Source organism: Pinus tabuliformis, chromosome X (genome assembly GCF_031772625.1).
Source record: "Pinus tabuliformis cultivar Carrire ecotype Pingquan chromosome X, CPIR1, whole genome shotgun sequence".
Classification (NCBI taxonomy): domain Eukaryota; kingdom Viridiplantae; phylum Streptophyta; class Pinopsida; order Pinales; family Pinaceae; genus Pinus; species Pinus tabuliformis.
Genome location: NC_142308.1, coordinates 623739558 through 623753737, shown reverse-complemented (window position 1 = coordinate 623753737; position 14180 = coordinate 623739558). Strand labels below are relative to the sequence as shown.

Here is a 14180-nt window from a genome sequence, read left to right as displayed (position 1 = left end):
AAATCAGGAATAAAAACAGATAGTAACTTTGTAAGAAAAGATTTAAAAAAGGTTGTATTAAGACTTTATACCTCTAGATCCAACAAAAAAAAGTTGTATCTGTTAAGTTTTCGTCAATTTGTTCTATGTTGCAACTATCACTTCAGCAATATTCAGTAGCATCCAATTTAGCAATTTTCTTCTTCTATTATTCAATGATAGTAGAGCAATAGTAGATAGAACAATTAAACAAATGCACAATGAAAGACAACCAAGAGACGAGACACAAATTTGGTCAATGACCAGGGCAAAACCTACTATTGGGAAAACCCTTGCAAATCTTCTTTTTATTAGATTGTCTTCAAATGTTCAATAGAGAAAGAGCACATCATCCAATATCCAATTTCAATGTCCAATCCACTATCCAAAACAGAGACAAGAGTCAACTATAGTCAAACCTGAACTTCCTGAAATCTGATCAAGTCAACAGCAGTCAACTGCAATGCAGTCAGCCCTAACCAGTGAACAGTGAACAGTGAACAGTCAACACAGCCCTTCAGCAGCTTGGTCAAAGGTAGCCAAATGCAGCCTTGAATGAGGGTCAAAGTCAGCCCAAAACAGTCATTGAATCAGTGGTCAAAATTGCTCAAATTCTGCACTTGAAGTCTGCAGTCAACTCTGCTGTCAGCCTTGGCCATTGTGCCCAAAATTCCTCGGCTTCTGTGCCAATCAGTACGGATTTCCAAAAATGAATTTTTTATCCAAAAATCACAGTCAAACAGTTGGTCAAAGTGCCTGGTCAACGCTGGTCAAACCTGCAACAGGAATTTGAAATTTTCAGCCCTGTAATTTGTCTTGAAATTTGTCCTTCTTTCCATGTGTGAGAGAAAAGATATGCCCAGTAAGCTGTACAAACCAATTAGAGGAGGAGAGAGAAGATTGTGTGCGATGAGATGATGCCAAATGAGGATGAAGGTCTCTTGTATTTATACAAATCGATGAGGGTGAAAAGAGATGTCGTTTGGTCTTCATGAGCCTACATGATGTTGAAGCCGATCTTGACAATTTGCATATGTGTGGGCTTTAATTCAAAAACACACTTCTCCTTGTCCGATTTGAGTAATCTTTAGGTCGATTTTGGTCCTCTTGAAAAGAGGAATTTAATGCAATAATTATCTTCATCAAATGAGCTGTCCAAAGTGGAATTTGACCTTAGTTGCATAATTTAACACTCCCTCTCAACTAGGGAGAATTCCACCTATCAATATTTGTCCATCGATCATCATGTCATCTTGTCATCATGTACCATTTCTGCTTGTCTCTGCTCATCTCATACTGAACATTCTCGAAACTAAAGAAGAAGAAATGCTATAAGGGAGCTCCAACTACCACCTTGTCTCTATCACCCTCTGGGAGACTCAACTACTACCCATAATCATCATCATCATCATCATCATCATCAGGGAACCATGACTACCACCCGAAACCAAAGACAATGGGCAAGACCAACCTACCCTAAGCGTAGGGATCACACCCTATCCCAAAGTCCCTAACAATAGGTGAGATCAACGTAAGGATCACACTCAACCGTATTGTCCCTGATCATCCATTTTAACCCTGAACATCTAGATGGTAGAACACATGCATCCACCAACTTGGGGCAAGATCCACCTACTGCAAGGGCTAGGGATCACACTCTATCCCAAGTCCCTCAGCCCATTGGCCAGATGGGAGGGGTTATCCCATAGTGTGGGCAGGACGCTAACTGGGGCATACTTTGACTAGGGGAGATCTTAGGTCTCAACATCCTATCAGTCAGAGGTCTCTCATCCCCAGGAGTCCTATAACTCCATTCCACACCCTGGGAGCTCAACCAGGGGTTAAGAGCACTGCTCAGTGTTCTTGATAAGCCTGAACCCTTATTCGAAAGGGTCATCTCAACCAGTCCAAGCTGTTCTCTGAAGACCAAGAACTTCTCTTTCGACAAAACTTTGGTGAGAATATTTGATATCTGCTCATCTGTCGAGATGTGAAGAAGTCTCACGGCTCCTCTTTGCACCATGTCTTAGATGAAATGATATCTAATCTCTATATGCTTGGACATGTTGTGGAAAACAAGATTCTCTAACAAATGAATCCCACTCTTGTTGTTGCAATAGATAACTATCGTGTCTAGAAGCTGCTCAAATAGCTCTCCAAAGAGCTTCTCAACCAAACTGCTTCACAACTCGCAAGACTAGTTGCAATATATCCGGCCTCAACAGTGTTAAGGGCTACGGATTTCTGCTTCTTGCTCATCCACAATATCATGGCAGATCCTAGATTAAAACAACATCTAGAAGTACTCTTCTTGTCGACAACATTGCCAACCCAATCTACATCTGTATATCCATGTAGACTAATGTCTCCAACGACATATCTCAGTCCAAGGTTAATAGTCCCATGTAGATATCTCAAGACATGCTTGGCAATGACCCAATGTACATGGTGAGGCTTAGTCATAAGCTGGCTCAAGGTGTTAAATGCAAAACATATGTTGGGGTGAGTATTCACGAGAAACATCAGAGCACCATCCAATTGTCTATACTTAGAAGGGTTTGCTAGGTCCGGTCCGGCATCTCTTGACACAACTTCTTGAAATTGATCTCCATAGGTGTAGGCAAGGACTTGCACTCAATCGTGCCAAATCTCTCTAGAAGTTTCACAACATATTTTCCTTGTGAAAGGAAAATCTCACCCGACTTTTGCCATACTTCTAATCTCAGGAAATAGTGCATCAAACCAAGGTCTTTCATCTCGAATTCAGAAGCCAACTTCCTCTTACATTCTAGAATGAGAGGGTCTTCTTCTGTCATGAATAAGTCATCAACATAAAATACCAAAATGAGAGGCATGCCTTGGATTCTTTTGAAGTACAAGTTTGGATCAACATTGCTTCTTGTGAATCCCAGCTTTACCAAGTAACTGTCGATACGATCATACCAAGCACGAGGGGCTTGCTTCAATCAACATACATGGGTCTTTCTGTCACTCCACTTCAAATCCTGGAGGTTGTTCAACGTACACTTCTTCTTGAAGCAAACCATGTAAGAAAGCGGTCTTCACATCCATTTGATGAAGAGTCCATCCCTGACTTGCAGGAAGGGCTACTATCGAACGAATGGTTGTATATTAGGCTACTGGATCAAATATATCATCATAATCTTTTCCCTCTTTTTGAGAGAATCCATGGGCTACGAACCTTGCCTTGTATTTTTCGATGCTTCCATCAACCCCATGCTTTATCTTATAGAGCCATTTGGAGGTTACCGTAGATCTTCCCTTTGGTCTCGGCACAATATTCCATACGCCATTTTTCATAATAGACTCATATTCTTCGGCCATTGTATCTTTCCAGACTTGTTCCTTCACGGATTCTTCAAAGGTACTAGGTTCAACTTGGATCATATTGCTCATAGCTACAATATGCTTGGTACTTGCATGGCTTCTTGCTTTCCTTGAAATTTCCACGAGCAACAAAATGTTTCTCGACTTCTTGTAGTGTGTCTTTGAGCCAAAGTGGTCTTTTCCTGCTAGGAGGATCACTTGGAGGAGGATCCAAGGGGTCCATAGGCTCCATGGGATCATCAACAATGTCCTTCTCAGATTCAGGCACAAAAGGACCTTCTAGAATATCCATATCATCACTCTTGTCTTTAGGCGGAGACAAGTCCCTTGCTTTTCTAAGAGTGACATCTTCATCAAATGTTACATCCTTGCTAACTTCAACCTTCCTTTGACTAGAAATATATATTCTAAATGCTTTAGAATCTTCACTATATCCAACAAACATACCTTTCCTTCTTGTAGCTTCTAGCATGTTTCTTTTGTCCTTCGGCACTTGGAAGTATACAAGGCAGCGAAAAATACGAAGATGACCAGTATCGGGCTTGACACCTGTGAATACTTTCTTGGGAGTCTTGTTGTCCAAAGCTTGATGAGACAACCTGTTTTGAACTTATACCGCTATGTTTGTTGCTTCAGCCCTAAGAAATTTTGGCAGCTTTTGATCATGGAGCATGGCTCTGGAAGCTTCTACAATGGACCTGTTCTTTCTCTCATCCGCTGCATTTTGTTCGGGAGTTTATGGCACAATGGTCTCCTTCTCAATTCCTTCTTGCAAAAGTCTATAAATTCAGTTGAGATGTATTCCCCGCTGTTGTCGGACCTGAAGATCTTTATTTTCTTCCCTGTATGATTTTCAACGAAAGCCTTGAACTCCTTGAATATTTTGAATGCCTCACCTTGTGCTTCAAATAGCATATCCATGACTTCCTTGAGAAATCATCATTGAAGGTGATGTAATAAAGATGACCCCCAAGTGAATGTACGGGCATTGGACCACATATATCAAAATGAATAAGATGAAGGATGTCTTCTGTCTTGTTTTCGCTAGAGTGGAATGGTTCCCTTGTCTTCTTTCCACTAGCACACCGAGGGCATACTCCATCATGTTGAGCTTGAACATCTTGGATCTCAGAGACTAACTTCTTCAATTTTGGAAGAGCATCATAATGTAGATGGGCCAGCCTTCGGTGGCACAACTCACTTTGAAGATTTGTATTATGGACCATAGCTAGAAGAGGTCTTCCAGTGACTCTATAGAGTCCTCCAGACCTAGTTCCCAATGTGAAGGCATTTCTCATATAGGATTTAGCAGGTCAAGTGAGTACTTTTCCTTTAATGAATGCAACCCTCATTCCTTTATCCTCCAAACGAGATATCAAAACCAAATTTTTCTTCAACCTCGACACATATAATACATCATGAGGCAAAGACAAATTCCCCAGAGTTCAAATGAAATTTGACATAACCAAAGCCCTTTATGGGACAAGAGGTATTGTCACCAAGAATAATGTTCAAATTGGTCTCCCTCTCTACCAGATTAGAGAGAACCTCCTTATATCCAGAAAAGTGATGAGAGGCCCCACTATCAACCAACCAACTATCCCAAGAATTCGGAGGAGGTGAACTAGATAATGCGGAAATAAGAATATATTTAGATTGATTAGTAGCATTGCCTTCATACCTGGAGTTTCTTGACCTCTTTGGAGGATGATAGCTATTTTCACGATCATCAGGGTAGTCTTCTTCTTTCATTCCTTCTTCTATCGTCTCTTATTTCATATGACCTGTTGTTGTTGAAGCCACGATTATTATTGTAAGACCTTGAAGAGTTTCTTCTTGGAGCATCTCTCTTTTCAAAACAATCTCGAGCATAGTGACCCTTTCGATGACAATTGTAGCACTCAACATCTCTATCTCGCCTCCTTGAATCCTTGGAATCTCGATTAGATTGAGGAGGTCTTCTTGATGGCTTTCCCTTTCCTTTCTTTGCATTCTTTTTCTTTCCTTGAGTAACGTAGGCAATAGGCTCTCTTTCATTTGATCCTTGCATTCTTCCTCTAGATATCATCCTTGATTCTTCTTGAGGGAGCTTTCCAACAAGCTCATCAAATGAAAGGAAGCTATTGTTGTTGCTTATAGTAGTAATGAAGGTTTCCCAAATGGGAGGAAGGCCTCTAAGAGTTACTATCACCAATTCCCTGTTAGGTGTGGTTTCTCCAATTCTTTGCAATTGATCTTTAAGACAAGATATCCTCATAATGTATGATTGCACAGATTCTCCTTTGTTCATCTTTGTGTCTTTGAGTTGATCTTTCAAAGAGATGATTTCACTCAAATTGTTGACTTCATACATGCCATCTATCTTATCATACATGTCCTTAGACCTTCTCAAGTTTCCAACATACGTAAGTGGATTATCTTGTAAACCATCAACTATAATTTGCTTTGCTTTTAACTCATATTTCTTATGCTTGTTTTTGACAACAATGGATCTGGAGGCTCAGGTACTCTTTCTTGAATGAAGCCCAAAACGTCATTGTTGTCAGCGATGGTTTCCAACCTAACTTTCCATGCAACAAGTGAGTCACCCAACTTCTCATGCTCCTTAAAGAAAGAGGAAGACATTTTTGCCAAACGATTTTCCATTATTTTTTTCAGTCATCTGCTAGAAAATGGATGCTCTTTCTCTATGTCTCTTGGGCTTGTCTTCACCTCAACTCTGAAATCATGTTAATTTTTCATCAATTTGTTCTATGCTGCAACTATTACTTCAGCAATATTCAATAACATCCAATTTAATAGTTTTCTTCTTCAATTATCCAATGACAGTAGAGAAATAGTAGATAGAACAATTAAACAAATGCACAATGAAAGATAACCAAGAGACAAGAGACACAAATTTGGTCAAAGAACAGGGCAAAACCCACTATGGTGAAAACCCTTGCAAATCTTCTTCTTATTAGATTGTCTTCAAATGTTCAACAGAGAAAGAGTACATCATCCAATATTCAATTTCAATATCCCATCCACTATCCAAAACAAAGACAAGAGTCAACTATAGTCAAATCTGAACTTCTTGAAATCTGCTCAAGTCAACAGCAGTCAACTGCAATGTAGTCAACAGTCAATGATCAACACAACCCTTCAACAGTGCGGTGAAAGGTAGTCAAATGCTGCCTTGAATGAGGGTCAAAGTCAACCCAAAACAGTCACTAAATCAATGGTCAAACTTGGTCAAATTCTGCACTTGAAGTCTGCGGTCAATCTTGCGGTCAGCCTTGGTCAATGTGCCCAGAATTCCTAAGTTCCTGTGCCAATTAGTATGGCCTTCCAAAGACAATTTTTTTACCCAAAAATCGTGGTCAAACTGTTGATCAAAGTGCCTGGTCATCACTGGTTAAACCTGCAATAGAAGTCTGAAATTTTTGGCCATGTAATCTGTCCTAAAATTCGTCCTTCTTGCCACACGTGTGAGAGAAAAGATATGCCCAATAAGCTGTACGAACCAATTAGAGAAGGAGAGAGAAGATTGTGTGTGATGAGATGATGCCAAATGAGGATGAAGGTCTCTTGTATTTATGTGAATCGATGAGGGTGAAAAGACATGTCGTTTGGGCTTCATGAGCCTACATGATGTTGAAGCTCACTTTGACAATTTGCGCATGTGTGGGCTTTAATTCAAAACTATGTTGCGGGGGAGCGCCCCCCCACCCTCGCTCCTGCTCCCAATCCGCGCTCCGGGCGGGAGTGACTTGGGAGCGCGCTCCCTAAAAAAAATTTCGCTCCCTGCCTTTTCTTGAACGTTTTGCCTTTTTTGCATTTTTTTTTTGTAGTAATGTTCGAAATGCAATTTTTTTTGAAAGAAACAAATAGTTTTTGAGTGGGGCAGCTTAATGATCAAGTCTAGGCCCTAGTATTGATATGCTATTCATGGTAATGTTAAATTCTTAAAGTAAAAGTGACATTCTCCTTAATCTTCATTTTCATCCTTTTACTTAAATTTTTAACATTACCATGAAATGACTCAGGATGTTTGAGAGTGGTTTCGTCCTCATTGGATTTCATATGGAGAAAGTAGAATTTTAGATTTCATTCAAAATCCAGCAGACTTATCAGTTTTTCAAGATTTCAGGATTGGGGATTGCAATGTTTCCATTGAATTTTGTCATGTATTAGGGTATGGAACTCATATTTAATCAAGAGCACCAATCCCTCTATGTACCTTGATGTTAGTGACATTGGTTGTCGAACTCCGCTATCATGACCCTCCTAAAAATGTACGCATCACTCAAACAAAATCTTGACTTGACATGCTATGCTTTTTATATCTTAAGTTAATGCTTAGAAGGTGATATTAATGACAAAGATCCCTATACAGATACAAAGGTAATGACAAAGATACCTCTGGATATCAATGCTTGGAGGGTGATATTAATGACAAAGATCCTGATTTTGCAACAAGACTAAAAAATTAGACATTTCTCGTGGTGGCAAGAGGCCCAAGCATAAGAAATAGATAATAGATTTACCTCTCTTTTCTAGTTTCTAGTAGCTTTTATAACTATTGACTCTTTCATATTTATTATGATATTTATTTAAACAATATATGACAATTTAAGTTTGAAGTTGGCAATTATAACTCATTCGTAATGAATTAGGAATATGATGCTTCATGAAAGTTGAAAGTTGTTTCATTCCATTTCATTTTATAACATTTCATTTCATGTTAGATATTATTTGTTGTAATGGTTACACTTAGCTTACAAGTACAACTTTGGTGATCAATGATGATAAATGTTATATATTGAATTTTGAAAGCTTGAAACTTTAAGATTGATGAATCATGAGACTCAATATGTTGTATGTTACTATGTTACTAACTTGTGGACGTGGTTGATGAAGATTATAACTTCTAGATGATTGTTGTTATATGGTTCAATCTATGTTTTTTTATATCTAATTCATCATTCTACATGTTTTTGTTGACATATATGTATCAAAAATTAAAAAATTAAAAAATATATATATTTTTAAAAATTCGCTTCGGGATTCACTCCCAAACCGGGATCTTTTGAAAATGGTCGCTCCCGCTCGCTCCTGTTTTCCCTCCCACTCCCCACTCCCGCTCCCGCTCCCAAGTAACATAGATTCAAAAACACACTTTTCCTTGTCTGATTTGAGTGATCTTTAGGCCGATTTTGGTCCTCTCGAAAAGAGGAATTTAATGCAATAATTATCTTCATCAAATGAGTTGTCCAAAGTGGAATTTGACCCTAGTTGCATAATTTAACAATATCTTAGGCAAACAAACACCTCTTTGGATGAAATGAAAGGCATTTTTTATTGAAAGCAATGCTCCAGATGCAATATAATAGTTTATTCAGGCTAGAAATGTATGAAAATAGCATATCTCACAAATGCTGCAACACATGCTCAAGAATCTCGATCAACAATGGGAACAACTCTTCAAACGGGCTTTGATACCATGTTTGGAGAACAGGGTATTCCATACAAGGCGAACACCTTCAGTAACCACTCACATAACCAGATCATAGAATAGAACACTAATATTTATATGTGGTTAAAACCCTCTAAGAGGGAAATTGTCCATGGCCCTAGCTAATGTGGCCACTTGAGGCAATTTTATTAATGCAAAAGAAAAATTGTACAAGAGATTTTCTCACAATTGATAATCGACAATGACTCTTTGTGCTCTTTAAATAGAGATAATGGTCCAATTGGGTGGTAGGCCACAAATTAATAGCCATTAAGTATTGAGGAGAATATGAGTTGTTGGATCACTCTATGTCTAGAACATATCGTGATCGTTAGTTAACAATGCAACTAATGCATTCTAAAGAAACACTAAGAAACACACTTTTACCTAATAGACACATTAAATCGAGTGGAACTTAACTTACTCCCAAGTGTCTGAATATCCTAAAACTAGTATATTTGGATTCCTAAAACTAGTACATTTGAATGTTTGTGGGTCGATGGCAATATTGTTAATAATAAGTAGCATGTATTATGCTTCCTTTATTGATGATTTTCTTGGAAGATTTGGACCTACTTCTTAAAGATTAAGGATCAAGTCTTTAATAAGTTATAGGGGTTCAGAGCTCTAGTTGAAAACAAGATAGGGCATAATATCTTAGTCTTGAGATCGGACAATGGGGGGGAGTATACCTCCAAGGAGTTCAAGGGCTTTTGCAATAAGGCGGGAATCAAAAGAGAGCTGACAGTTCTATACATCCCACAATAGAATGGGGTTACAGAATGGCAAAATTGATCCATCGTAGGGGCTGCGAAGGCATGATACATGACCATGACTTGTTGATGTTTCTTTGGGCAGAGGCATGCAACAAAACATTCTACATCTAGAATTGGTGTCCTCACAGGATGTTGGAGGACAAGACATCAAAGTAGGCATTCATTGGTGTGAAGCCAGAGGTGAGTCATTTTCGCATCTTTGGTTGTCTAGTTTATAACGATGCACTGGTGAAGAAGAGGACCAAGTTGGAGCCCCAGCATGAAGGGTTTATTTGTGGACTATAGTGAGACTTCAAAGGCTTACATGATCTATATTCCAGAGTAGAGAAAGGTAGTAGTGAGCCAGGATATAAAGTTTGAAGAAGGCTCTGCAATTATGAATCCTCACGAGTCTATTCCTTTGATAGTGGATGAGGAGCAAGAAGTTACAAAGGTTGAGCCAAGGTCATTACCAATTTCCAGGGTAGTAGACCAATTTTTAGGCGAAGAGGGGAAGACTTCTATCAGGAGACCTCAATGGTTTAGTCAGACATTGAGGGATGCATAGGAGCATGTTGAGACTCCTAGGAGCACTTTTAGAGAGATTAAACCTCCAAATAAGTTTCCAGACTATATGGCATTGATAAACATCATTCTAGATTTTGTGACTTGCAGTTTTCAAGAGGCAGCAGACCAACAAGTATGGCGAGATGCCATGGTGGAGGAGTACATCTCCATCGTGAAGAATGATGTTTGGGACACCCATGATCCCTAATATGAAGAAGGTGACAAATTCAGATTCAAAGTTGGTGGATTGCGCGATGTGCAGGAAGTTGGTAGGTTCCTTGATGTATTTCATTAACACTAGATTAGATATATGTTTTATAGTAAACACGTTGAGTCAGTTCATGTTGGAGCTAAGGTAGGAGTATTGGATAACAACAAAACATGTGCTTAGATATTTGAGGGGCATAGTAGAGTATGGTCCAAGATATCTTGGAATGGTGAAGTGAAGTTGCAAGGTTATTTACACTCAGATTGGATAGGCAATGCAACAAAGAGGAAGTGGTGTTGCTTGAGCTTGGGATCAACAATGGTATTGTGGTTCAGCAAGAAGCAGGCTGCTGTGGCACTTAGCTCAACAAAAGTAGAATGCATAGCAGTTATACTGCTAGTTGTGAGGCCATCTGGCTTCAGAGATTACTTGCAGGATTGTTTAATCAACAGTTGGGGCCTGCATTCTTTTAATATAATAATTAGAGTTGTATCAAACTCTTTGAGAATCCAATTTTTCATGATAGGTCGAAGCATATCATGATCAGAGATCACTTCATATGAGATAGGGTTCAGAAGGGAGTGGTATTGCTCCAACATATTCTCACGAATAAATCAGTAGTTGATATTTTGACCAAGCCCTTGGTGGAAGGGAAGTTTGAGACATTTAGAGACAAACTTGAATTGGCGCAGAATTCCTTCTTGCTAAGAGGGAGTCTTGAGAATTATATCTCGGGGAGGAAATTTTGCGCATGTTCATGCATTATGTGAACATGTGAGAAGTTGTTTGAGATATTTTCCAAAAAAATAATAATTTCCAAAATTAATTCTAATTTTAGAAAAGTAGTTCCATTTTGTAATCCACTTTAGTAAAAAATTTGAAGGTTTTATATTTAGTTGTTGAGTGTAAAATTGTATCTCATGCATGACTATAAAGCTTCTCTGCTAAAACTATAAAGATAGGGAAAAGTAGAGGCTCTCTTCCACACTTGAGTAGTTAAGCGAGAGATAGTGAGCAGGCAGCAAGGGAAGAGGCATTCCTGGGAAGCATGCAGTTTGAGACAGCAGTTCCGTACAGTCATACAGACAATATCATATTGATCCATACAATTGTACGGAATCCATACAACAGTTTAATCATGCAGAGCAGTTGTATGGTCCATACAACAGTGCTGTACAGCAGAGAGCTATTATTGTTGGTTTTTCCAGCAGCTGTACCTCTCAGATAACTTGCAGAAGCTCAAATTCAAGGCATTTTTGGTATCTGTGCATGCTGTTTTCTTTCGGAGGGTATGGAGGTTGTAAGGTTTTTTGAAGGAATGAAAAACTGATTTGAAGGAGTAATTACCTATATGCTTGAGAAATTATTTTTTATGCTTCCATTATCTCATTTCTAGCTATTGTGTGATTGATTTTATTTTGTAAAATTTAATTTCCACATTAATTAAATTCATCAGTCTACTTGTTTGATTGAGGTTATAAAGACATTAATCACATGGGGTTTGAAATTTTAACACATGCACAAAGTGAAACAGTTATTGTAGTGAAGAAATTTTCCACCCTTCAATTTTTACGATATTCTATTGAAACCATAACACCAGTGGGAAAATTTCAAGTATTTGTGTCAGTTTTATATGAAATTTTTGATTTATTCTGGGATCTCATAGTCCAATGAGTGATGGGGATGTTCTTTATAGTTTGCTTGGCAACCATGTTGTATGCGTTTAATGTTACATCATGTTCCACTGGCATGCTCTGGTTCTATTATAATTTTTTATTTGTATGAATATTAATAACAAAACATATATATTACAGGTTGTGTACATGGCAATAGTTGGATCGTTTCCTTTTAATGCTTTTCTTTCAGGAGTTCTATCATGCACAGGGACAGCTGTGCTTGCAGGTGCATGGCCTTTTCAACTTTATTCTTAATAGCATTAAACTGATTTGGAGACTGATTATCTTGTTTTATTTTAAATCTTCATATTTCAGACTTATTTGATATGGAAATGTGTAACTAGATCAATTTTTGTTCACACTTTTCTTCATCTGTATATAGTTTGTTTGCGGATGCAAGTGAACAAAGAAAACAAGGAATTCAAGGTATGTCTCATGAAGTTCTGTCAACCCTGTGTATAATAAACAAAATGACAACTGTTCTATAGATGCTAATGTTCTGCCATTACATTTGAATGCCAATATATCCATATTGCCTAGATTTCTATTTATTTATTGTTTAAGTGATATGTTATTTTACTAGTAATTGACAAGTATTTCATTTGTGTAACAGGATCTTCCTCCAGAAAGAGCATTTGCAGATTTTGTATTGTGCAATCTTGTACTTCACTTGGTGATAATGAATTTCCTAGGTTAATGGATAAGCACTTGTAAAACTGGAAACAGAGGGTGGCCATTGAATAGCAACAAATGAAGAATTGGCTAGATACCTTTCCTTGATGTATTTCCTTATTAAGGATTTATTGGTTGTCAGATGCACCAATGCCTGGGTTTGGTTTTTTGATTAATGTAATGTCCTTACCTTTTTGGGTGCTTTTGCCTCTTCTCTTAGAAGACAATGCGTGGTTACAAATTATAAACTTAAATGCTATGAGTTGCATTACTATACCTTCATATTGTCTTTGAAATTCATTGCTCACATAGTTTTGACTCTTGAGAACTCCAGACACTTTCCCCCGGGAGAACCCTTATGTTCAGCTATCAATAAGTACTGGATAGAAATACTGGAGAGAATCTGCCTGTCTTGTGCATACTTGGTATGTATAAATATTGTAAGTGTCAGTTTCTATTATCTGGGTAGAAATGATGGAGAGAATCTGCCTGTCTTGTGCATACTTGGTATATATAAATATTGTAAGTGTCAGTTTCTGTTATCTAGATTCTAAGTATTTTATGGGAATAAATTCATATTGTAGAGTTTCATGTTCTTCTACCTCCTTCTCTTCTAGTCTGTTTTTCTTTGGTAGGAAGATATGGGAAACACTCCCTCACATCATCACAGATAAATAAACTCAAATCCTTTTGGCCAAGCAGCCGCATCTGAGGGGTGTCTTTGCTCTTCAAATCCACAGAGGACTTGCACATGGTCTTGTCTACTTGTTCCATGCTGCACAGGCTGGCAGGTAGGGAAAGTTTTACGGGTGAAAAATAGAAAATTGTTGATTTTTTTTATTAGTTTAAAGAAACAGGTAGGGCTTTGATATTATATAAAAATCTGGAGTCTGGGCCAGAACCCTTACAAAAGGCTTCATGTTCCAAAACTACACTGCATTCAGAAGCCCAAAAGATAGAGTATCTATGCTATAGACTCTACAAAAATTCCTAACAATAGTATGTATCTACATAACATTAGAATACTTCAAAATTTAATAGATTATCTGACAGAGAGTAGCCCTTCATCACCAGCGTATTCACGCAGCTGCGTTGCCATCCTCAACCTGCTAATCCTGTCCATCAAGCATTCCTGGCCTTTTTATGCATTTGATCCTTGCTAGTTCCAACCGCTTCGAAATTAGACTTAACTCTGTTGCTGGAGTTTTCCACTATCTCTGACACCCTGATATTCATGACTGCCAACTCAGTACACATCTCTGATTGAAACTTTTCCAACTTGCTTTGCAATAATTCATATTTGGTATTCATCAGTGACTGGAATGTCACCTGTTCCTTTTCCTCCACAGCTCCCCTATGAATCAAAGTTTGCAGAAGCCCTTCAATTGACTCCAGTAATGTTTCCAGGATACAGTTCAATTTTGCCAGTTCGCCTTCAT

General features: G+C 38.2%; 1 protein-coding gene across 2 annotated transcripts in view; it reads left to right on the top strand.

The window, feature by feature from the left end:
• LOC149141553 (dolichyl-diphosphooligosaccharide--protein glycosyltransferase subunit DAD1) overlaps window positions 1-13017 on the top strand; it is a 46617-nt gene extending 33600 nt beyond the window's left edge. For both annotated transcript variants that reach the window (XM_089449622.1, XM_089449621.1), the window contains 3 exons: window positions 12208-12295; window positions 12452-12495; window positions 12683-13017. In XM_089449622.1, the coding sequence (XP_089305748.1) occupies window positions 12208-12295; window positions 12452-12495; window positions 12683-12766 (216 nt within the window). In that variant the 3' untranslated portion in view covers window positions 12767-13017. The remainder of the gene's footprint in view (window positions 1-12207; window positions 12296-12451; window positions 12496-12682) is intronic.
• The last annotated feature ends 1163 nt before the right edge of the window (window positions 13018-14180 follow it).